The sequence below is a fragment of the Larimichthys crocea genome, chromosome XXIII (assembly GCF_000972845.2).
Source record: "Larimichthys crocea isolate SSNF chromosome XXIII, L_crocea_2.0, whole genome shotgun sequence".
Taxonomy (NCBI): domain Eukaryota; kingdom Metazoa; phylum Chordata; class Actinopteri; family Sciaenidae; genus Larimichthys; species Larimichthys crocea.
This window is the reverse complement of record NC_040033.1, coordinates 9103614-9129781: the sequence shown is the minus strand read 5'-3', so window position 1 is coordinate 9129781 and position 26168 is coordinate 9103614. Positions and strand designations below refer to the sequence as shown.

The window sequence follows — 26168 nt, the reverse complement described above, 5'->3', positions numbered from 1 at the left end:
AGTAATATATCGTTCAAAGTCGTTTCACGTTTTCAGCAACTATTTTCCAACATTTAATGTATTTTGAAAGAAATTTTCAGCAACTATTTTCCAACATTTAATGTATTTTGAAAGAAATAAAAGAGAAAGAATTGCATTTGCACAGACTTTAAAGTTGAGTTAAAACATAAAATCCAAGTGGTGATGAGCAATTCGGCATGTGTGTGAGCATGCAATGGTTTGTCTTAATTAATTGTTTGTAATAATTAACAGTACTCTGAATGTTTGCCTTTTTAAAATTGAATCCAATGTCCTTGAAAAAAAAAATTCACACAAAACAATTTTTAAAAAATGATCTCTGGAAATACGGATAAAAGAGAAGCACTAGCGTCCAAGTTCAGTGGCGACACAACAAAAGAGAGCTCGGGCTAGGATCCAAATTAGAGGAAAGATGAAGATATGAAAGATCAAAACAGGATGAATGAGAAAAGAGGAATAGGAATTGGCAAACACTGTCATCCAGCTGTGCCACACTGAATCAAATTTTAAAAAGGCAATACCAGAACCGGAGCCAAATCGCCTGCAACTTGCACGGGAAATAATGAAAAGAAAATTGAGACAGAATCAATAAGAGTCCACACAAAGCGGAAGTGAATATATCTATATATATATATATATTTTCTTTTATTTTAATATTTAAACCCACTAAAAGTTGTAAATACAACTTTTGAATGAAAGGCACAGGAAAAATCAGACAATGCTGATATAATACTCAAAAGAAAAAATACAGTACAAAAGTGGACAGTTAGTCACGCACGTACAAATCCCTCCAGGTTCTATATCCTCCAGACAGGGGGGGAAACAGAAATATATCCGACACAACAAAGAGAGAGAGGGAGGGTTCAAAACCAGAAATCCATTCGCCAAACTTCTCTTTATTGCTTTTCCTGACTGACAAGGGTCACGTCAGCTCCCCGGGTCTTGCACAAGTCCAAAAAGCAACTGCTGTGCTTTCTAATTCTCCCCCACAGACGGAGTGGCTCATATTTACTTGATTATTGACTGTGTTACACAAGACTCCACTGGGCATTTAGCGTCTGATTCACAAGACACATGACCTACAAAACAAAATGGAGCCAAAGAGGGGATTTCTTTTATTTTTTATTATCTTATTATAACCAATTACCAAATATGTGTGATTCTGCTTTAATTTACTAGTCCACAGAGTGTAAAAATCAACCTCTAAGTGGTGGAGTGTTTAAATATTTAAGGGAAATGTTCTGGGCTACAGAATTTCAAAGTGCAGGTCAGAAGCCAGGAGCAAAGAAGTAATTTCTTCATTTCCTTTTTTTTTTGTCACTGCTGCACTTAACACTGGTGGGAGAAGTTTGTCAATAGGATCCATTTATCAATTACAGACATTTAAAGAGAATTTGACACTGGAGGCCACTACATTGCTGCTTTATTGTGTTTCTAGTCCTCAAGAATCACTTCATTTCCTGCTTTCATTCAGTCAAGGTTTTTTTTTTCTTTTTTTTATTATTCTCATTGAAGAAAAAAAACAAACAAACACATCTTTTCCTATCTGTCTTCATTCATCAATCGAATGGGAGGTTAAATCAGAGAAGCCTATGTGACATGAAGTACAGCAAATCTTTGACTTGCATACCTCTGGTTTAAGGTTCCTATTGAAAACAAGAAAAGGAAATGAGGATGCAGGCCTGCCAGCTCGAGTAAGATTGTGTACACATTACGGTTCCTTTGGACAGCTCTAGTGGGGAACAACTGGAGGGAAAGGTGCTGTCACTCTGTACTGCTCAGGATTCTTAATATTATATATAGCCTCTTTGGTATAGGCACATCTGCATCAAGGGACTGTTCAATTATTCCCTTCCTTTTCCTATGTGCAGCTGTCTCACTCTCCGTTTCCTATTAAAGAACCAAAAAAAAGAAGAAAAGATGATTGCCACAATCTTGGAACCTGGAAATCAAGTGATTGATTGGAGTAGCAGGACATTAGACTTATGTAGCCGTCAAGGGTTTTCTTTTTCTCCTGCATGAAAAACCAAAGCTCCAATGCCCTGCTTCTCCTCGAATACCTGCCGTAGCTTGGCCTTCCTCGCTGCCTGACAGCAAGAGATTCATGCTACCTTCGCCTTTCCTGCAGCCATGCTACAGAGGGGGGGAAAAAAAGCCATGGCACAGCAAAAATGTAAACGCACCGATCTGCTTAAATTCAGCCCTGGAAAAAAAACAAACAAACACAAAACGAAACTTACAAGAGATCCTCGGGGCAAAATGAAACAGGTGTTAAGATTTGATGTTACGAAACACAACAGTTCTGAGGAGTGAACGGGACGACGGGTGGATGTGGTCAGGGCTGTGCGGTGATGTTGCATGGATGCTCTGGTTTGCGTGAACCTTGGTCCAGTGAAGGATGCGTTTACCAGAGCCCTTTCTCACCTTCCTACCCCCTCCAACCCAAGGATGGCAGCCCACCCCAGGAGAGGAGATGTTACCTCTATCCCCTCTCTATCCTGGTTCCAACCAGAATCTCTTAGTGCCGCACTCTTTTTTTTTTCTTTCCCCCCACATAGGAGTAAAAGTCAGTTAAAAGCCGGAGCTTTAACAAATCTGCTTTGAAGTTTGATTCTTACACTTCCTGATGCAAGACCTCTAACACCTTCAAGCTCCAGTGCACAAAGGGGAGCGAATGACATCATGTACAAGAACCAGGATCCCAAGAGTCCGGCGATAAAGAGTACAGGATCTAGTCTCTCAGTGCGTCGGGCTAACGCAGACTCCATTTATTACCTCGCCGTGGCGGAAGAGGAAGCGGCAGCTAGCTGCGTGAGGTATTCCCGCAGTTCCTTAGACGCCTGGAAGCGGCCGTAGCGCTTTTTGGGTTTGGTGCACTCGTCCAACAGGGCCTCGAGTTGTCCATCTTTGGCTATGTGGGCTGGGGGATCGTGGAGGAGGCCTCCAGTGGTGCCCCGCCACGTAGCGTACCGCGACAGCAGGTTCTGGCACACGGCATAGTAGTTGTGGTCCACGGTGACCCGGGAACAAAGGGAGTCCTTAGAGAAAGACAGACAGGCCTCCCTGTCGCACTCCTCGAAGCGGCTCTCATACCACACGTCGTAGTTCTCTGGCTTGTCTGCGGGGAGACAGACAGACAGTTAAATGCAATAAAAACGTAGTGGTCGTAAAACACAGTCGATAATATTAATAGAGTCGTAGGTGCGCAGCATTCATTTCAAATAAATAAAAGCATTTATTGGGTCATAAGCTTTGTTTCTTACGGCCTTCATGAAGTGAATATGTAATAAGATCAGGATATGGAGGTTTTTTGCACACTATGTGATCAAAACGTCGTGGAATTATAACACAGCAACATGCACTTAGGAGCCTATGAGTTCCAACCAGCCTGCAATTTTTTATATTTTGTGCAGTGAGAACATTTTTCTTTTCAAGATAAGTTATCAAAATGTACAACAGTTAAACACCGTTTGAAATTTGAATCATAACTGATTTTAACCGACTGTCTGGCCGCGTCTGATCAGGATGAATAACTGTTTTTCAAAAGGGTGAAAAAATATCAGCTAAGAAATGAACCTGACCAGCAGCTGACTGGGCTGAGGTGCCACTTTTGACATCCCCCGGGACACTAACAGGAAATTATTTTTTTCAAAGCGCACAGCCAAACAACTCATCAACCGTTTTTCATTTGACAGAAATGAACCACTTTCCAGATTTATTGAGCAAATAAAGTTCTTTCTCGCGCTCAATTCACTTTGCTTTTTTTCCCCCTCTCTCTTTAGAGAGGGACTGTGCTGGGAAAGGAGGCAGCCAAGAAAATAACCTGGAATGATGAGAGAGCTATTGGTTTGTGCATTAAAAACCAGATCAATAACAATGTTGGGAGGTGAGGGGAGAAAGAGAGCGAGAGAGAGAGAGAGAGAGAGAGGGGAGGGGGTGGACCCAGAGGATGCAAACACATAATCAGTGTATCAGCGCTGTAATGCACTTCTCCTCTGGCTCATCAGAACAACTCAATCAAACATCCAGCGCTGCCCTGTTAGCAAGGGGCCCCTGTGGCCCCCTGAAGAGGAGGGGCACATCAACCTCAATCAGTGTGGGTGACGGAAGATGGATCTGCCTGCGTATGAATTACAAGAGCGTGCGCGCACACGCACACACACACATTTAGGGAAGTGTGTGCACAAGTAGCAAGGTGAGGTGAAAGCAATTAATGTTTCATAGCTGGCCATGCATCACACCTCAGCGCTGATTGACAGATGGCATCAGGAGAGCGCCCTGACACACACACACACACACACATCCATACACACACATATCACAGTTAGAAATAACACTTAAAGAGAACAAGGAGGGAGGAGACGGTTCATACTCAAGGACGAAGATGAGCACAGCCACACACACAAAAAGAAGACTCAACTAAAGGCTGAAAGAAGTCTGAGGTCTGTTTACTTGCACCACAATCCCCTCTGTTCCACTGCAGGCCTGAGTGTAGCAAAGCTCCAACATTTCCAAAGCAAACGAAATCATTTCCAATTCAAATTGAGTGGGACAGGGAGTTGGTGGACGGAGGTAGGCTGCCTAGCCTCTCTCATCTCCTGCGTATCCGGCACCTTCCATGTTAAGGAGCTCAGGTCGGACTTGTATACATTCAGCTCACTCCTCTGGCATCCCACGGCTACACTGAGAAGGGACATTGGGCCTGAAATGCTTGTTAGCGTGGCCTTACTCTCGGCATTCAAGAGTACGAGTCGGTTTTAACAATGCGTGCCGGTGTTGGTGTGAATCATTGAATGTGAGAGAGTGTGCGTGTTTCAAGTGCGATTGTGTGTGAGACCGTCTCCAACAGACAGGAGGATGAGAGTGGAGCGAAGTGCGTGTTACATTATACAGCATGTGTTTCCAAAAACCACTGGGGTTGAAATCATCCTCAAATGCTATAAACTCAATGATGGGGAATGGTTCCTGTCGTGCCAGTGGACTGTGCGAACACATGGCGCGCGGTACGACTCGAGCTCGCCGGCATCAACATGGAGAGGGTGGCACTGCGCGTTTGATTTGCAAATCAATTGGCGTTTCCGTTTAGTCTGATGAGATTCGCGCCGCACACACTTCAACAAGCTTTCAATCTCGGCCTCTAATTGTAGGGATTGGATTCTCTGCTTTGCGGAGCCATAGGAGGTTGCCACGCCTATTTCCTACCGCTGTCCGACACATGGCCGTGACCTCGTAATACTCATTACCGCCATCATCCTCCTTCTTTAGCTGCGCCCCGCCACTTGGCACAGACACAAACACACAAGGAGGATGCAAACCTTCTTGAGGCTTAAACTCTGAATGGCCAGGGTAAGCAGCTTGAGATGTCAAGCTCTAAATGGGTCAGCCAGACAAAGGGAGTCTCAACCTGGATTGTGCTTCGGGACTTGCAAAAGGCTACTGTGACAGGGTGGAAAATTGCTGCTATTGGCAATAAGATTAATATATACACACACTTTTGAGCAGAGCTCACACACACACACACCAACAGAACCACACAGGAAGTACAAGCTTCCGGGGGCGAAAAAAAAACAAACTACAGGCCATGAGTACCTCGACATGTTGTACATCTATTTGTGGTTTTCTGCTGTCAGATCTTGTAATTTGGTAAAGCGGCACTTTATCTTAGGATAAATTCATCACAATACTTCCCCTCCAACTATGTACACACACACACACACCCCAACCTACCCAGACAATCTCATATCTGTCACAGGGCACAATGGTGGAACCTCAACACCTAACGACAAAACAGTTTATCACTTTAATAGGATTTCTGCAGGAAGTGACAAATCTAAGAGCCTGACTGGGTGGTCGTCTCTCTCTTTGAAGTAGCCCTAGGAAGGGGGACAGAGGGGTAGGAACCTGCCGCACTGAGTGTGTGATGTATAGCTCTCTCTGTCCTTGTTATGAGGTTTATTCTTAGAGGGGGAGAAAAAAAAAAAACTAGGGCAGCGAAGATGTGGCTTGTTATCCAAAAGATCTCCGCTTTGATGTGGACGAGCGTGTTGGGGGGCAGGAGGGGTGCTGGATGAGTGTATTCTTAGAAGAGAGGATGATTCGAGCGTGTACCGATTTGCCCACAGCCGTCTGTCCCTCGAGACCTTTCCCCGAACCTTCGTCACTGCCTCATGGGCCACAGTTGGCTACAGTTACAGTTCTGACATAAATGTGAAGTGTTTTCCGGAGAATCCACTCTGTGGTCAGTGATTTAGGCTTTTGAGGAAGTCTGTGATAAACACATGGAAGAACACCGTCTGCATGAGTACATATGTTATGAATATAAAGTAGGTGCTATAATCATCCTGTACAAAAGGAACAGTACTTCTCTTCTTTTGTAGCTCCGGAGGTGGTAATGTTTCAAAGATGTGATGCACGCACGCATATTCGCAAACAACGAGGAATTGTCATGGCAACTGGGGGAATAATTTGCCGACATATGGATATACACCCACGCGCACAGGCCACATGTGTTCAGGTAATGAATGACGCCATCACTTACTCTGCTTGATCAGCCTTTTGTCTGCCACGAGAACATTCTCCGCGTCAACAACGATGACCTTCCCGTCGCGTGGGCCCACCGCAAAGTTATCGAAGCTGACATCGAGCAGATAGAGGGCGAAGTCAAAGTCATTGTTGGTGAGCTGCTCAGCGATGTCCATCAGCTGACGGGCCAAGTCTACCCTCTTCTCCCAGGGTGCGTTGTAGAAGCTCCACAGCTCCTCGCCCACGTAGTTGACAGCTACCATGCGCCCACACGCTCCCAGGTACTTGGCAAATGGCCACCCTTCGTCTGACGGAAAGCTCTGGGAAGGAGAAACAGACGAGAACAGAGGCTGTTGATTTAAAAAACACACAGATAAAAAGATGTCAGGCGGTGTAATGAGGAGTTGGCTGAAAGAAATATCCCTGTTGCCTTTGAAAAGCAGAGGCTAACGTGAAAGAACCTGCACGTTGTCAGAAAACATTTGTTGAGCGTGCACGGAAAATCAGTTTCACAATAAAAAAAAGAAACAAAAAAAAACCCAAGCACCAAACACAAAGTTGCCGTGTAATTATTTTATACACGTTTCTAAGCACAATAGTTGAAAATCTGCCAACGGATCACACGAAACGGAGCCAGCACAGGGTATAATGGATTAAATTTAATAAAAGAAAAGAGCCAGTTTGTGTTAAAGCCCTACAGCTACGAGCTGCTGTGCTCAGTGCTTCCAAAGAACTGATAGGAGGTGATTTGTGGTAGCAGCAGTTAGCGGGAAAGCCTCATGTGTTATGATGCAGAAGTGGGGCGATTTAAGCTGCTGCATGGTGTTGGCTGACCAACCTAATGCAGTTTGGGCGTGCTGACAAGAAATCACACTGTATTATAGGTTAAATCTGATTATTAATATCACAGTAATACCACAAGCAGGAAGCGATGTCGCTGCTGCTACCCGGATCAATTTTCCAATTTCAATCCAACGGATTGACATTTGACACTTGTTGCCAAAAGCGAGTTATGATTATGAAAGACGGGATGGAAATGAACAAACAATCTCTCTAAGATGTTGCAGATTTAGGAGGGCAAAGGGAAAACGGGCGCATGTGCGCGGTCGTCTGTCATCACTTAAAGTCAAGTGGTAATGTCTGCGCAGGCAGAGACCCCCCTAAATGACTGTGAAACAGCTGCGTTTGGCAGACGTGCCGGGCTGCTAAAGGACTTGATTCTGTATGTCTCTTTACCCGCTTCCATCTCTCTCCATGAGCTCTGGTGTCTCACACTTCCCTGAAATCATTTTTTTTCTACATCGGTGCCACAGGCTATCACAACGGGAGGACAAATTAATGGAAAATAATAGAATGAAACCCCCCTTTTTTTGTAGCCCACATGAGTTTTGCTTTAAGTGATAAGTTCACATCTATTACAATAAAACCTCCCTGCCATAGGCCTCTATCTTTTCCAATAAACACCCGGCCATATGCTAGCTTAATGATAACCCACTATTCCTCTGTAACAAATCTCTCCTAGGCTGCTGGTTCTGGCAGGCGGACGGAGACAAACAGAGAATCAGGAGTGCTCGTGTTTCACAGGAGCCTCGGTAGCCCTCCCCTTCTGAAACCACGTCGGAGATATGGCAGGGAACACACCATGCCACTGCGGGTGAGGTGTGAACTACTATGACTGCCGTGCTTCACGTTACATTCGTGGTTACTCAATAGTTCACCAGCTTTCAATTTCTGCCCAGAGGGGGGGGCGGGATTTTAAATATGCATGGCTGCCCCAAGTCCCTTTAAACTTTAATGAAATACAAATTATTTAAAAACATATATTTTAACCCCGCCTTCCCACCCACCCACCAGCTACGCAGCTGCTGTATCTCAAAGACAACAGCTGGACCCCTGCCACATGGAGACCGTGGCACCAAGGGGCGCATGCGACAAAGAAACCGTGGCTCTGAATGGATGACTGTGCAGCGATTTGCAGGTTCACTAGTGCACCATTGACACAAACCTCGACTTCTGAAACTCTGCTGCTCTTAAGCTCCTTTATTACATCCTCGACTAGGCTATAATTTGCTGAGTACATTAAAAGGCCAAAGTGTATGAATCCCACCTGCGCTGTAGTATGAGATGCAACACGCCAAAAGCAATTCTAAGTGAAGGACGTCTAGCAGGACGTCCTTCACTTAGAAACTGTACAAACAACTTTTGAATCTTGATGCTAAATAAATCAAAATATGCAACAAATTATGACTTGCAACTTTTCGCACTCCGCACAAAAATAGACTTTTATGGTCTGTCTCAGTCTCCTTAGGCGTAACTCTTGTTCCCATCAGTGTTAAGAAATATCCACCACCAAGAAGGGAGGACAATGATAAGTTGCGTGCGATGCAGTCTTGGTCGAGCCCATTTCCCCCGAGGTGACCGAATCAATTGTGGGCCAGACTAAAGTCTGTCCAGGAAGCACTACTGGCTTCCAACAGCCTGTCTGTCTGTCTGTGCCTGTCAGACTTGGACTTGGCAATGACTCACCCAACTTCCCCCCCAAAAAAACTCTTGGCTTAATAGCCTTCCTCTACATTTTCTGATAGAACAAACTTGACAGAAGGAGGAATCTGAGGAGGGAGACATGTCTCAAAAAAAACGTGGAAAAAGTCCAGTGGGTGCTAAGAAACAAAAAGGATAATGGTGGGCTCCCAAAGTAGAGCACTGACTGGAAAGGAGACAAACCCGGACTGCTGAGATGTTGCTAGCCAACAGGCAATCCTACACGGGAGATTTTAGGATTAGAGAACAGGCTAAATATTTAAAATGGCTTTCTAATTTCTGAAGTTGGTATAGAAAGATTAGGTTGAAGCTGGATCCGTTGGTGGTAGGCTACATCCCTATTAGGCTTGCTTCCCTCTGACCCAGATTCAAACCTCAGATCGCTACATGTTGCTGTAAATCTAAGCGGCTCTTGGTCTTGTTGACAAAACTTAACATGGCCGATGCTACGGCTAAACCTGCTTTGTAAAACACCATCCTGCCTGTCTACCGTCTGCAGGCCGGATGGACGGACGTGATGAAGGGGGGGTGGTGGAGACAGAGGAGGCAAAAGAGGAGAATACGATGAAGACAGCAAACAGGAGACACAAACAAGAGTGTCTTTCATTTCTCCGCTCCAGTGGACAGGAGGAATAAACCAGCAAAGACCTGCCTGCTAAACACATCTCTCTCTTTGTTGTCAGATTGCTGCCTGAATGGGAGCAAAAGTAGAGCGACGGCAGATTGGGGGAGGTGGGGGGACGGGACAGGAGGGAGGAGGAGGATGAATGCCCTGAGGCTACTTTCAGACACTGTCAATGACTGTTATGAGAACGCCTGCATGTCTGGCCCGGGTCCTCGCTTCCTAACATAGATGTCGCTCATTCACTTCTCTCATTCAGAGGCTCATTACCGGTGCCTTAACAACTCATACCTGGGTGCTATTTCTGTGAGAGTCCTATATATATATATTTAAAGTTTCATATGCAGTAAGTCTAAAAGGTGAGAACTAGTGAAGAGTGTAGGCCCGTGGAAATGGGCACCTGAGCTTTGGATTCACCTTTTGCAGGGGTTGATAAATACTCCACGTGTCCCACCAATCATTCTCCCTTAGCGCTCTTTAAACGGTTACTCTGCAGAAGTCATTAAAGTCTGCAATGAGGCGTTCAGGGGGGTGTGGGCGAAATAAATTGGAAAGCCCTGCCTAATGTTACATCCACCACACTATCTCTGAGCAGATATGGGAGGTACTGTGTGTGTGTGTGTGTGTGTGTGTGTGTGTGTGTGTGTGTGTGTGTGTGTGTGTGTGTGTGCGCACACTTGCATGCGTGCGTACTGCACAGGTAGTGAATTTTACCAGTCGACTCCCAATAATGTTATGCTACTGAGAAAGTGCTGAGGGTGCAGACCTGCCAATGACACATCCCAGCGATTTTTACTGCTTTTAAAAAAGGTCTTATCACTTCTTGTTCCTGTCATTGGATAAAAACCTTTTATGTTCTGCTTAGCAAAACCTTTAACTCACAGAACTTGGTGCCAAATGCTCCTTTTTTTTATTCTTTATTTTACGTACAAATTTATTTGCTGGATATTCTTGCAGTGTTACGGAAATAATGAGCCTGGCGAAGGTGGGAGTCCACAACGGAACCGTCTCATTAAAGACGACCTCACGGTGACTCCAGGACCAAGTCTGACTGATCTAATCTTAAAGGTTGTGCCGGTACACGATGGTAGCATCGACTGGTGGGAGGGTGGTGGTGGTGGTGGTGTGAGGGGGGGTTTGTGTTACTACTCCCCTTCCTGTAATACAACAGACACACTGGCGTCCTCTTGGGGGGGAGATTGGAGTGGGCTGAAATGAAACGGGGCCACAGACAAATGGGCAGCCTCTGGAGAAGAGGATGAAACGAATGGAGCGAGAGGCACAGGAACACACACCTGCGTCCTGACATCTGCTGACAAAGGCATGCCCTTCTACTGGGCCACTCGGGGGGGGACGTGGGCGTGTATGCGTGTGTGTGAGAGAGTTCGAAAAGAGGCTCTTTGTGCGTGTGTGTGCGTATGTGTCTATGCGAAACTGTATCCAAGCGCATGTGAATGAGAACATGCAACGTGACCGGGGCTGATAACAACCTCTATTCAGGGGCCGAGTAAACATGAGCAGCTCCCTAGATATTGCCTTGGCCGGGCTGCAAAGAACACTGGTCAATCAAACACACATATGCATACAAGAGACGCACACACGTGCAAATACAGCGGACACACAGAGCCGCGTTCATGAATGTAAGATTTAAAAAAAAAAAGAAAGAAACCAGTTGCCTTCATCCTGCCACCACAACTACTCGCAGTAAAAAGGAAATTAGTAGTTTGCCACAGAAGTGATTCATGTGTGCAGCTTGTTAAAGCCGTAAGCAGGGTGTGGTGTAAATTCTCGACATTTTCTGTCCTCAACAAAACTCCGCCGCTTTGTAGCTAACAAGTTGGGACAGGACTCGCCAGGAGTCCGGGGATCAAAAGGTAAAGTTGAGGAAGCGCGGCGACGTGTTCAGTCAGACGACAACAACATCAGCAAGAACGGGAAGAAGAAAAAAGGAATAAAGAAGTAGAAGAAGAAGAAGACCCTTTCAACCCTGATGTTGAAAAATGAACATTATTCAGTCTGTTTATCAAAAGGGGCTTAGCGTTAAGAAGGAGTCACATCTGCTCTGCAAGGTTGGAGCTGCCAAGTTGGACTTGGGGGAAAAAAAAAACAACAACAAAAAAAAAACACGCTGCTTTTATGTGCAGCTCTCCCGTTGACCTTATGTGTCTGGAGGATGTGTGGCGAGCCCCGTCTGGCATTTTGCTGGCCATTTAAGTTTGAAATCCAGTCGGTTGGGTCCGCAGCAAGAGCTCGGGCCCCACAGGGGAGCCGATGCCAACTCCTCATCCTGGCACACATGGTGCTATCCCTTTCTTCTCCTGTGCTCTGGTCTCCTGCTGTTGCTGCTGCTTCTCCTGCTAACCCTGCCCCCCTTTTGCTCTTTGTTCCACCCCCCCCAAAAAACCTCCAATACAAGGCAGTGATGCTGTCTGTTCCAGACATGGAAGCCAGGAAATGCCTAGTCAGAGCAACCAAGCTGAGGAGAGAGAGTGTGTCTGTCTAGAAAGGAGAAAGAAGAGTCGGGAGAGACAGAGACTGTTAAAGAGTATGTATCTGAATTTAGAATAAGCCCTGCCTCTTTCTTTACCAGACATGTGGTTCAAAGAGTGCAAAGTCACAGTGTGTAGAGCTGGCAGCAGTCTTGGGAAACAGGAAAATCATTGAAAGGAGAAGACTGAAGCTAGAAAAGACTGCTGGGTGTGTGTGTGTGTGTGCGTGTTTGTGGTAAAGTCAGAGCCAATAAGTAGTAAGAGGTCAAAAAACAGAGCTCAGATGAGAAATAAAAAAAAATAAAAAAAGAGGTCAGGTAGATGCGCCGAGTAAGACCACGTACAGTCAGCTTGTGCAACACGGAGGGAAACAGCATGCGCATGATTCAGTGAGCACCGCCGAGCAGTGATAGAAATGGGTTAGCTGGGTCTGAGTTCTGCAGATCTCTGCTCTGTGGAGAGAGAATGAGAGCAGGATGAGGAATGAGAGCGTAAGACAGTGCAGCCCGGGGTTGGTAGTACACACTCCGCCAGCTAGCTGATAGCTGAAACCCTTTGCCGACCTGAACCTGAGCCACGGCGCACAGAGCCACCTCATAAATCCCCTCCGCTGGAAGACGAGGAATGTATTAAGTCATAGGCAGCGGTGTTGACTCAGTCTAGGTGGTATTGCCGCCCACGCGGTCGGAGAGGAACCCAAGTGAAGCTTGGCCGGAGACCTGAGGGCTGTGGGTTTGAGGCCTACATCAAGGGTTGTGTATTTCAGAGCAGGCGCCAATTATGTCGGGGGCAGCCGGGTGCTGGGAGTGTGGAGACTGCCGTCGCTGACCCTGCACTCTCACCTCTCTGCAGAAAGAGGGCAAACACAGCGAGGATTCCCCCTACAAGGAACAATTAGGACTTCACATGTCTGAAAAGACTAATAAGAGGTGCCAGCCTGTGACACTACCAGTGAGGAGTTTTGTCTTGTTTTACCAGGACTTGAAGATGCTCCAGTACATCTCTGACCTCGCATATTTTTTCTGACAGGATCTAGGTGCCTGACGCTTTAATGCAATAAACAATTTTATTACTGCAGGCAAACTCGATGGGCTAAAAAGCATATTATTGCTCCGACATTAGGCCCCAGGATCTCCAGGGGACACGGCACAGCAAAGAGCCACTTATTACAGATCCATATTGGCTGTCTTTAGGGGAAGTTTTGAAAGGGGTTAGACGGAAGTGCATTTTCAGGAGCTGTGCGTGAGGTAGGTCGGGGTGCAGGCTGTAACAGTAGGAAGCTGGGGAGGTGAGGTGGGGGGGGCAATCTAAAAAAAAATGAGCTGGTGGGTGGGATGAGTCGGGTGGGAGGGTTTCAGCCACAGGCATTTACCTAACCAAACACAGCTGTCATGCATGTGTGTGTATGTATATGTGTGTGTGTGTGTTTGGAGAGAGGGCGAAAGAGAGAAAGGATTATGGTAACACAAGCAGTCTGGCTCATTCAAATAGGGGGAAAACACCACAAGGCTCTGGCTTGTACAGCACACACACACACACAAACCCTCCACTCCTCCTCCTTCTCTTCTCACCACCAGGGCCTCCATCCAGTAAGGGCAGCCAAAAGAGGGGAGTCGGGCCCAGATAACTCCCTGTCTTATCCTAACAGGATTCAGTCTGTACACAAAGGCCTGTTAGAATAATGAAAGGGGGTTTGGGAGTAGTTGAAGCAGGGTTAAGCGGCGTACACAGCCTCCTCTCTTATGTGCTAAGAGCGTCGCAATCCCCCCCAGACCCAAAAAACAAAAGGCTCTAATCACAGGCTAGCAACTTAAATACTATTTACCGGTGGACCTTAGCCACTGAGCCGGCCTTAGTGACAGAAGGATCTCACTTAAGACGGGACAGCATGCAGCGTCTGATTAAAAGAAAAGAAAGAAATAAAAACGAAAAAACAAAACAGGCATGACCCAGATAGCCGAGACCATAAAACTGAAGTTTTCCTTGTACACACAATATCAAGGTTTAGATTTTCTGCGTTGTTTGCTGAAACATCCCCATGTTGGCAACACAGAGAGTTCCTTTTAATATACATTAGTGCAGAAATTATGTGTCTTGGCTTGTGTTTTTTTAACATTTGACCACTGTGATTAACTGACACTATAAGAGTAGTTTCTTACTTTTATGCAATCTAATACAGCACTACCACAAACTACCTGTATGGCCTCTGACAGTCCCCAAAAACGACAAGATTTATCTGTTTTCCAATGTATAATTAAAGCTATAAAACATAATGTTTTTGTATTACAGATAATGGAGTATGAAATATTTCTTTGCAATATTTACTGCTTGTCTAGCCTCTACAAAACTTCTTAATACCAAATGACTGTCACTCATTTTCAGTTTCTGACAAAGAGGCAGATCAGCTTATGTCCTGACGCATGTAATTTATTTCCTATAAAGAAATAAATCAAGGTTCAGTAGGTTACGGTTGAGGTACCACCTTTGCCTTGCATTGCGCCAGGAAACACCCTGAATTTATAACATTTACTTTGGCTTAGTCTCCCAAAGTGGATGAGCATCGTAATAGATTATGCAGAGTCTCATTAAATCAACAGCATTCCAAAAGAGAAAGAGGCACCACCACCCCATTTTGAAAAATTCAAAAACAAGCTGCTAGTGTGTGTTTGCTCAAAGTGCCGTGAGTGTTTACTTTCATGTTCGCGTTTAAAAAGCCGCTGTCAAAAATCTTTTGAGGAAGGAGGAAGAGGAGATAAGGTCATCCATCTAACCTCTCTCTCTTCTGTCTCTTCGACGAGTTAGTATCAGTGTCAGATGTCTGTGCTCTGGGAAAAACAGTTGTTGCGTGTGAGGCGCATGCCTTCTGACGAGTGTCTCCGTGTCAGGTGAGGGCGGCGCGTTGAACGAGCAAGTGGATCTGTGGGAAGGTAGGGAAGGATGGGGAAAAAAAGAAGGAAAGAAAGAAAGAAAGAAAGAAAGAAGGGAGAGGGGTGTTTGGAAGAGCATAGACTTGAGTCCAAAGGAGATGACTGAGCTAACCCCTACGGGCTTGTCACATCCTATTCTCGGCTTCACTGAGCAACACAAGGGATGAGGACCAAAAAGGTGCGAGTGCAGTCACATGCTTCTGGCTAGATCACCGAACTTAATGATTTGGAAGGGGAGACTAGGCCAAATCGAAGTAATTTGAAAAAAGGTTGCACCAGATGTACCCCATCAAACACGACCAACACCTGATGAATCAGTGAGTAATCGAGCTGAGGGAGAGAAGCAGGCAAATAAGCTTCTAGCCGGGGGAGAGGAGAAAAATGTATTACTCGCCTTTCATGCAAACCGAGTTACAATAAAGAGGTAAAATTAAACGGCACCATGTAATTTCTCTGCTTAGCAAATAGGCAACCCCTCGACACCAGTAGATTTATCACACTAACAGAGAAACCTTTCCAGGATGATTTATCTGTGAAACCTTAAGAAAAAAAAAATACACCATTGGGTAACAGAAAATGAGAGAGAAAACAGATTTTGTTGCATAAGGTGCCTCTCATTGCACAAGGATTTTCTTCTATGCCTGTCGTCATTTTGTCTTCCAAAAATATGTATTCCCCAAAGCCAAATTGTCTTCCATGTGACTGTGGCGTGGGGGTGGTGTTCGTGTTCGTGTGTGTGTGTGTGTGTGTGTATGCGTGTCCGTGTGCGCGCTAGTGTAGAGCACACAGAAAACGCATTGTTGGCCGGTCCCGGAACAACACGGCAGATTGTTTCCCACTGACAAAGAAGGTCTGGTTTCTCCTAGTGAAACAGGGCCGATTTACTGCCTGTGGCTTCAAAAGACTGGAAACAGAAGCCAGTGAGTGCAGCTCGCTGAGCAGACAGCAGAAATGTTATTGGCATTATTCAACTGTATAAAGCCAGAGGAAAAGAGATACAGAAAAGCCGCAAAACCACAGCAACGGCAACCCATGGCAGTAGGGATTCATTTAACCTAAATATAGCAAACATAGATTATACACCGAGAGATAGCGGCCTTCTAACTTACTGAAGAAGTGTTTAACTAGAACCAGACAAAGTGGAGCATCGCTCTAGGCCTGACGAGGAGGCAGAGTGATAAAGAGTCGAAATAAGGATCAGATATCATTAAATAAATGAAAACTCAGCCCATATTCCTCTATCTTTTGTTGAAACCAGTCCCCACGCAGTAGCATTAACCTCTGGTAAAAAAAAGGAGACCAAGGTGTTGTAGTGCAGCACGTCTCCTGTTCAATCTCTATAGACATCATTAATTCTTTATGGTCTACTGCTGCCTGACCTTGTGTATAGGGTTCCTCAGCATATTTTCCACCTCATCTTTTGAGTTCAGTGATGCTGACGAACACTTGAGGCACACGGGATCTGTGAATCTCTGAGATGGTCCTGGCACATTTTCTTTTGTATATTATCCCATCCACACAATTCATGCCCACCATCTGTTACCTTCTGGCCTGGTGTGCAATGCAGAACTCCACGGTTCTTTCTTTTATGCCTGCGGGTCACAGGTTCAGGATGAGATCAACAATTCATGGGTTTTCTGTAAACATGCAAAGCCCTGCGCGGAGCAGGGAGTGAGGAGAGCTGTGGACAAATGGCATGATACGTTTGGTGTGTGTGATGTCTGTAGCCCTGTGCAAGATAAGGGATGGTGGTGAGGGAGGGGGGTTGAGTCACCGAGCCTCTGAACTGGGGCATAATGGCATTAAAAACACTGACTGGAATTATCTGTCCAGAGTTTGTGGAGCGGACAGGAAAATAGAAGGGAGGATGACACAGAAAGAAGAAAGAAAAGAGGAGGAAGAAAGGAATGGGGTGGGCAAACGACCACACATGGCTAATCAGATTTTATAGATTGACCGGGCAAAAAAAAAGGCTGATCTCGCCTTTTGTCCGTTGAAATGCCTGGAGGTGCGTGGCCCTGTGTGTAGCAGAGGTTATTGAATGTCTACACAGGCCATGGCCATTGTTGTTCTGTCCCCTCACGAGACACAGTCAATGCCAGATTGAAATTGAAATTGATTGGCCGCTTGTAAATCAGTGACAAAACGGATGTGGATAGCGCTTAGATGATATACAGTGCGACTGCATTGACATGCGGGATGACAGAAGAGAAATGGGTAATCATTTTACTCAAAACCTGCTGCCAAAGCACGAATAAGTTCATAGAACATAAAGAATAAAGCAATCATTCGATCAAAGTCTCAGAACTAAACAACAAATGCCTAAATCGAGACACGATCTTTGCAGCGTCTTGTCCATCAGTTTTTTTGCAGTGTAATGCTGGAGCAAAGACAGCAATATAGGTGGAAAACTTCATTTTAAAAAAAGGTTGGTGAAGGTTCAAAAATATTTATTCTGATACCACCGTAAGAGATCCCTCTACATCCCGCCCCCCACAAGTCACGAGACTGCAGTGGACAAAGATGTATTAAAACGAAAAACAACTTGGGCCGTTTACAGATGCATCTTTGAATAATTCAAAACTGCCCTACATATAGTGTTAAATATGCAGTATCGCCGCCAGCCAAAATCTCTCATCTTTTGGGAGGCCATGGCTCTTAAACCTGTCTCTATTCTAAGCAGGAGGAATATTTCGTGCTCCAGATAGCGGACGTGTAGCCTCGAGTTTAGGGAGGGTGGAATGGCTCGTCTTAGATCTAAGGCAAGGGGAAGGAAAAGGAGGATTCCCACCCTGTAATTTACTGGGGGGCTTTGTGGGCCAACACCCTGGCTTGCTTTGTACCGATGCGCTTATCCTCTTTGCAGCAGTGGTAATCGAGAAACCATGGCTTATCGACTACACCTGGTGCCACAGATCAGCTGACAGACCTGGCTGATATCAGACAGGATTGGCAACTTCTTACACTCCATTTCCATCTTTAGTCTGGCATTGCCTCCACTGAAGCCAATTATCTTAGAGGAGGGAGGAGGATTTTCCCCAACCAATTACTAGAGACCAGCCTGAATCAAACGTCATTTTAAGTGGACACTGACATGTAACCATGCCAACGATGGCGTACGTCCTCTTTTTAACCGAGAAATTCTTGTTTCCAATTTCCAAAGTGGGCCCATTTGAAAGTTTGGCCCCAGGCAACTCAGACATATCTTTATCAAGATGTAATATTTTCTTCAATAATAATCAAACATCACTCAATAAGAAAAACACTGACACACACACACTACAGTTGACACACAACACTGAAAAAACAGACTGTACCTGTAATACGAGCGGTTCCGGGTTGAATGCCAAGGTCATGAGCAGCTGCATTCTCTCCGTGTCCTTGAGGTTCTTTAGCAGGAAGCTGCCAGAGTCTTTGGTTTCAGCGTACCTGCGGACCACGCGGTCCAGCAGCCTCTGAGAGGGGCAGTGCACCAGGTCTGACCAGCCCTCCACCACCTCTGGAGTGAGCAGACGAACATCGCCATTGATGCGGGCAAATTCAGTCTTATACATTGCCTGGATGAGATCACAGCGTGGCCTGCCTGTGGCTCTCTTGCAGATTTTCTGGTCTATCTCAGCCAGCTCCTGGTTGGAGCCGAGTCTCTTGAGTACCACTCGCCGGGTGCCCTCCCTGGGCTCACCGTATTGGGCAAAGTAAACATTCTTGACATTGAAGACGTCTAGGAATCGTAGGCGACCCCACGTCTCGAAGGAAACCTGGCCGTTCATGAATTTGCGGCACCAACTGGTGCCAAAGCAGGCGGGACACTTGTTGAGGTTGATGAAACGTCTGTCAGTGAGTTCATTCTTCTGGAAGGAGGCGAACAGGTTGTGGGTGTTCATCAGCAAGATGACAAACAATCCCACCACCAGCAAGAGCTTCAGACAGCGGTATAGGCGGCCAAGTTTGAGAGGCAGGAAGCGCAGCATGATGGGGACAGGGCAAGGGCAGGGGGGTGGGGGGGTCTTGAGGGATAGGGAGGAGGAGAGGTATTGAGACGATCGTCGGGGAGCTAACCTCAATGCCTCTCCGTCATGGTGTACTGGGGTAGCTTCTAAAGCGGCAGGCAGGGGTGAGGTTGGCACAGCTGCCCCGTGCCAGTCTCTGGCAGAGGCCGGTGAGTCATGTTCTCCCTTTTTGGTGTTTGTGAGCAACCTCGAACCAGCAGGCCTGAAATCAAGCAAGGAAAGAGAAAGCAGAACTCATTACATCAGGGCAAATAAAAAAAAAAAAGCTACAGTTCATAACATTAAAATTGGCCCTTTTGGTCATGCATAACAAGTGAAATGGGTTTATTTAATTTTTCTTCTGCTGGCCCTGCAACTTCCACACCTGAGTCCCCTACATGTGATACCTCCTATAAAACAAAGAAGCACTTTCTCTGGCATATGAAATTGTCTCGCAAATTTGAATTGCTTGGGTCATTTGAGAGATTTCATTACTTTTTGAGCAGAAATGAGATGGCCCACAGCCAACGCAATAAACCTGCCTGTGCCCGTTTGAGCTTTTTCTCTTTGGGAAATCATTCCTGTATACTTCCCCAATATAAGCAAGGTAAATAAAAATATAGAAAAGGGGGAGAATAAAGTGTCAGTGATCAAATTAAGAGGAAATGTACAACATCCTCTCTAGTAAATAAAATGTGCAGCACTGGGGGTGATTCCTCAAAAGGACCTCCCTCTGCAGCTACATAAGTATCCATCACTTTTTCTCCGATGCACAGCAAAATAACATGCCATCCGCATACCTTAACGGTCACACTGAGCTCAGAAAATGTGATTTTTTTTTCCTTTCGTCTTCTCACTTCAAATGCAGAAATCTCACTGCATTGTGAACAGTCACGCTGTGCGTAGTTTAACCTTTGATCAGAGTTGCCCTGCTTCGTTTTAATCACGCTTTGAAGTTGCTTCTTTGAAAATGGCTAGTGTCACTAAAATAACGTCTGTGCCGGTGGTGGTGGTGCTGATGGGTGGTGGGTAGGGAGGGGGGGGAATCTGTGAATAGCTCGATTAGGCATATCGATGTCAGCGGAGAAGGAAATGGCACGAACTAAGAATGGAAGAGAGACAACAATCTGGGAACAATGCTTCTAGAAGCCGGCTCATGATGAAGACCCCATCCCCAAATCAGCTTTTTAGCAATGAGTCTTGTAAGTCTTATAAGTCGCTTTAAGAAAGACAATGACTCAGGCCATGCAAATTTGCCATCCTCAATTAGAGCTCATTAGGACATGCCTATTAGAACAGCCGACTTGAGAGGGCACCGCTAACGAGCAGCCGCACTAGTGTGATTAGCGTGCATGTCGATGGCTTGCTTGCATTTTGCTTTCAGATCGAAGTGGCTGAGATCTGGGAAAGACACGGGGGCTGGAGGCAGCCAAGAGAGCAGCGGCTGTGAGAGATGTGCGGCTGCCGAGTGTCAGATAAGAAGCTGAATACACCGGTTCTTACCTCACACCCCTGTCTGAAAATACCTCGAGCAGATCAGGCCGACATCACTAAATGTAAAAATAGACCATATCCAAGCAGACAGCAGAACTATATAATTTGTTTTTTTTAGGTGGAAAAGAAAAATGTGATTCATGCATTTTTTTTTTTGTTCTATTCTTACCGCAAATCTAAAACTCAAGCGATGTGACTCAACAGCAACAGTGAGCACTGTAGCATAAATAAGATAGGGATAATGAGTGGCAGACTGACTTATTTTGGCATCTAATTTCTCCTTTAAGACAGAGGCTATCGTAAATCATTCTTAAACTCAATTAAACTAAACCAAATAGCTACTGTAAATCTTAAATGTGTCACAATTTTCCCGTGACATGATGGGATGGAAGCTATTTATTTATTTTCTCATTACAACGGAGTACTATCATTATAATGAGGCGCTACAAATCACTCATTTAGAAGACACTTCTTGATAGCACGGTGTGCACACGTTAACCTGTGATATCTCACAAGCAAAACCGGACAAATTATTTCAGCGCTTTGCCTAAAAACAGCATTTTAATGGGCATGCTAAATAAAGAAACTGTGGGTCCACGTCGAGCTGACTTCAACAAAATGCCACCAGTGTGATAAATGAACAATAACCAAATAACCTCTCAGCCGCACCCATTCAGATAGAGCTAAAAAGAACGGCAACACAATAATTTAATGGTGTCTTGGCTTGTCATTCCAATTCTACGGGATATTCATATTAAATTGGGAAGGGAGGATGAATTGGGAGATAGGAAATAAAGAAACAAAGTCACAATTCCAATAGGAGTCAGAGGGTTGTGCGCCTTGTGCCTCCTACAACAGGGAGCGGGAGGAATCTGATTGCTCGAGGGGGGAAACGGAATATCCCGTTGCTGTGAGCTCTTGATTCAAGTGCCATTTAGCATTTGACACAGGCGGTCGCGGCTCAGACGTGGCTGCAAGGTCTCGGGAGCAGATATGAAATTTAACTAGGATCAGCGGGCCGAGGAGATGATCACCTCTACGCCCCTCAGAAAAAAAGAACAACAGAGAGACGGGGCAAGCTGGAACAAGCCCTGAACAAGGCCCGGACGCTGCCGTGTAATGAGATGCGCGAGCTGGCGGTGAACACGGGGGGGAGGAGGGGGGGTGTGTGCGTAGCTTCTTTCTCCTCGCCAGAGAAAGTGTCTTGATTACCTACGGAGCATTACCTGGATTACGTCAATGACCGTACTAATTGCAAGACTGACAGGATGAGATCTATACCACGTTTCGGATCCTTTAATGAGACACAACCACTGTGTTAAAATGCTAATGCTGAAATACACGAAGCTGCCACAGATGGCTTATCCTTGACCCTGTACTTTTGTTTAGCATGAAGCAGGAGAGTACAGGAATTGAAATGCTACTAGATTAAAGCTTTTATAGCTTGCTGCTGCTGCTGTAACACGCAAAGTAGTAGTGTGAATAGAACCAACACATTCAGCTTTACCGGAAGGATATCGTGGTGATTAAAAACGGGGATATTCTTCCCTGGTAATTACCCCTCGAAACGGCTTCTGGTGAGTTTTACACCTGCAAAAAAAAAAACTTTTTTTAAACTCTGTCACTATCTATTGCTGTGTGCCACCCCACGGCTGAGACTTATTTAACAGGGCTTTGTATAGAGCTCTACGGCAAGGTTGCCTACTCAGGTTTTTGACAAGGCTAAAGTTCAGGGAAAGCTCTAAATTACAGCCAGATGCTTTGTCTTCTAACAGATGTTACCCTCTGGAATAGAAGGGCAGTGAAATTTAAAGCAGTGTTTTCTTTTGGACAAACCTCATCGTGCCCGCAGAAAAACTTGTGTTTTAAATTAGCCCCCCCACCACCACCACCACTACTACCTCCCCTCCTCCCATCCCTCCCTCGCAGTGCCACTGCTGCTCCCTCCGCGAGGAACGAGGGATGCACAATACTAAGAGGAAAACCCTGTTTAGAATAAGCACCAAATTACCTCTCATCATACGCAGGCGCTGCCAAAACTGGGGTAAGAAAGTTTCTCAGAGTACTCAGTCTACAAAGTACTGCGGTGAGCGCTTCGAAAGAGAGGCAAAGAAAAGAGGGCAAATCAAAGGATGCCTGACTTCTCATGCATGGGAGATGAGTCTCGCATTCAAAATGTTCCAAGTTTGGCAGATGTTAAGAGCCGCAAAATGGCTCATTACTGGGACAGAAAAGGCGCAAGATGAAGCAATAGGCCCCATGTTGGCGTAAAACAGAATGACAAAGGTCGAGGCAGAGGAAGATGACATCGTAATATTCTAATATTTCAACTTTTATTAAACTTAGATTTTGACAGAATAGCACAGATAAGAAAGAGAGAGGAGGGGGGGGAGAAAAGGAAATTTCCTTCTTGAATAATCTTTTCCACAGCTCATTGTGTAAGACTGGTTTCAGATAATGGCGTACGAGGGCAAGGCTACTCTCGGGCTAACCCATTTCCTTCACTGCACCTGAGGCTAAACTTCATTAGGATATAATGAAGTCAAGCCACACATGAACATGCCTGATTAATTCCATTGGAGATGCAAAAGAGAGTGCAGAGAGGAGGTGGTGAAATGAGCTGGAATACAGTGGGGCAGTTGGAGAAAAGAGAAACAGAGAAAGGAAAGATACGCCGCTAATGGACAGCAAGGTGAGAGAAACTTTGAGTTATTGCTCTTGTGATGGGAATGAACGGAAAGAGATCACTTGAATACAGAGCAGCAGTTCTCCATCTCTGAATGGACGCACACAAACACACACACACATAAACGTGTCTACCCCCGGAGATCGCAGGCATTACCACCAAGCCCTACTCAAAGCTTGGAAAAAGCCTCCCCCACCATCCCATTCCATTGCAATGTGCGGCTCAAGCCGGAGAGAGAGAGGAACTACTGTTGCCAAGGTTATCGACTGGGGGAGTCAATAATGTTTGATCACAAAAACATTCAGCCACAGCCGGATTGCCTCAGTACAGCAAACAGGCAGACAGTGATGGCTGGATACAAATGACAGTAACATTCGCATGCCTAATGGAAAATTGAGTCCTCAGAATAGAAGCACCAATTAGCAGCATCCCCACATGAACATTAGTCCATTCAACCCCGGCCCAAACCAAACGCTGGATATTTTAATGAGAATATCAATGGTATCTGCTTTGCGCCAAACTGACGCAGCTGTTTCTGTTTCGGAAGGACAAACTCGGACCGGGAGGGATTTGCTCTGGATTCTTCTTCATCCGATCTCACGTTTGTTTTTGTTTAATTTTAAACAGCTGCGCAGTTTCACAAGCCCACATCGCTCTGCACAAGTTTGAAAAGTTGTCAATTTAAATCTCATGTTAAAGCTATTCCAAAAACAAATGTGTCCTCTAAATGAAGCTACACTTGAACTTATTAAAAACAAGCTCTGGTTTAAATAAATGCGTTTCGGAGTCGTGGGGGTAAATAAAATTGATTACCTATTATTTCATCTAAGGTCACTCTTAATGTTGCTCCATCTGTTGTTGTAGTGGCTTTATCCGTACACGATTTGTTGAGTTTGGAGGTCAAAAACAAAAATATACTGCTCCTGTGGGAGCTTTCAGGCTACAATTACAAAACGTCTCCCTGCTGAGTGCTGAGAAACATTCAAATCAACCACCAGCAGAACGTCTTAAGTGTACCGGTCTATTTTCATTGTTCCCTTGTTGACTAACCTTGCAGAAAGGCTCCACAATTAGTCTCCTGATATGGAAAAAATTAATTCCAAGCAGCCGGCTCTATTCATTAGACTGTAAAAAAGAAATTCCTGAGGACTTATTATGAGTCCTTTCCTGAGCAAACAGTATGACTTTTGTGGTAATCTATTTTTCCCTTGAAGTAATCAAGGGCAGAAGTTTCGCATGGAGCGTTGTACAATCACAGGAAACCTCACAGTGAAGTCAATTTAGCCATGTATTGCAAATCATGCTTTCTTTCTTCTTTTGTTTTTTAACGCCCAAGCCTCTCTGTCTGAAACGGCTCAACCTGCCCGACTGTTCACGCCGACAGGGAAGACGAATAACGGCAAATCAATCCAAATCACGTCGGCCAAGTGGAAACCTGTGGATGTGCATTGTTCTGTTTGTTTTTTTGTTGTTGTCAATGACTACAGTGCCAAGTAAATGGAGAAGCAATGCAAAAAAAACAAACAAAAAAAAAAACATGTTTTGGTAGAAAGAAGAAATCTAAGATGTTAGGAGTGTCTCCAGCAAAGCAATGCTGCTATAATTTAATACGTTCTGCATCTAAGAAATACATGTTTAGGAGGTTAAGAAGGGATTTTTGCCTCGTATCATATTGTGCACATCAGGAGACTGTGCATAACAACTCTCCTTTGCAGTGATGCAGATATTTATGATTTGGACTAAGTTTAATGTGTGTCTAATGAAATAATAATAATAAAAAAAGATGTTGAGATGACAAAGATTGTTTTACCATCAGCTCTATGTGTGGTAAGATTACACTTCATGTCACCGTTGAGCGGATGCGGGCATCTTGATATGAGTTTGTTTACATATCAGCATTTTATCTAATCTGTTTGAAACATTTATGAGCAACAGTGAGGCTTTAAGTGTCAGACACATTCAAGAAAGCCCTTATATCTATAAAAAACAAAAAAAAACAGCACTGTTAAATTCACATTATTACAGGTTTGTGAGCAGTAACAAAAACTGTGAAACAAACCTGTGTGACTTTCTGCTCCCCGGGTCTGTGGTGGAGGATCAGTTCATTTCGTTCTTCAAAGTTGCGGCTACTCACGAGGCGCGACGACGGCTGCTTCAAATCTTTCCCTCAAAAGCTCGACGGAGATTTTCTATCATTCAAACTCACACGGGCTCCCTTCGTCTGTGGCGGCTCGTAAGGGTTTTTTTTTAGCTCGGCTAGCCTGCTAGCTGCTTGAAATAAACACTTGGGGGGATGTCGACTCTTTAACTCTTCGTGTACCGGCTCTTTCCGGACTGGACCCAACGGTCCTCCTGCACACAAAAGACAGACAGCAGCGTCCGTGTCGTGTGTGTTTTCTTTTTTAAAATCTTTTCCGCTTAGTCCCTTTATAGTCACGGTGTTGCCTCTTTGGCTCTTCCTCTCGGGCAGCAGCAGCTTCACTCCTCTTCAACACCACAATGGGCTCTGTTTCGACTCTTTTCAACACCAGCCTCTTTAGCCCTCACGACACCCGCTGCGCGTTTACGGCAGGGCGGTTGCTAAGCGACTGTTCTAATATTGTCTCGTCTGGATTGAAACGCACCGGCGCAAAGTTTGCAACCAGATTTCTATTTTTTCTCATCAGTCTAAAAGCTTTTTTTTTTATATTATTATTTATTTCTTTTATAGAAAAAAAATGCATAATCTAAAATTAAATACTTAAAATGTAAACTTACGCTGCAGAGAGAGTGAGCAAAGAGGAAAATACAGAAACAAGCCCCCTTATTTTCTTATTATCAGACATACATAATTAGCTGAACTTGTTTTATTTTGCAGCTAACAAACCTAATGAATCACTT

General features: G+C 45.0%; 1 protein-coding gene across 1 annotated transcript; it reads right to left on the bottom strand.

Annotated features, from left to right (window-relative positions):
* Nucleotides 1–1127: 1127 nt before the first annotated feature.
* dipk2ab (divergent protein kinase domain 2Ab) lies at nt 1128–25854 on the bottom strand. The gene is made up of 4 exons (XM_019274732.2): nt 25348–25854; nt 18437–19331; nt 6557–6860; nt 1128–3136 (listed from the first exon to the last, which is right to left on the bottom strand). The coding sequence occupies exons 2-4, from the start codon at nt 19088–19090 to the stop codon at nt 2790–2792; spliced, it is 1305 nt and encodes a 434-aa protein (XP_019130277.1). The 5' UTR covers nt 19091–19331; nt 25348–25854; the 3' UTR covers nt 1128–2789.
* Nucleotides 25855–26168: the final 314 nt, after the last annotated feature.

Bases quoted from the DNA above. Each gene is read 5' to 3' on its own strand.
- dipk2ab (XM_019274732.2), bottom strand. From the start codon at position 19,090: ATGCTGCGCTTCCTGCCTCTCAAACTTGGCCGCCTATACCGCTGTCTG. The intron at 6,861-18,436 runs GTACAGTCTGTT...TCTCCTTCCCAG, and splicing joins CGGAACCGCTCGTATTACAG to AGCTTTCCGTCAGACGAAGG. The intron at 3,137-6,556 runs GTAAGTGATGGC...GTCTCCCCGCAG, and splicing joins CAAAAGGCTGATCAAGCAGA to ACAAGCCAGAGAACTACGAC.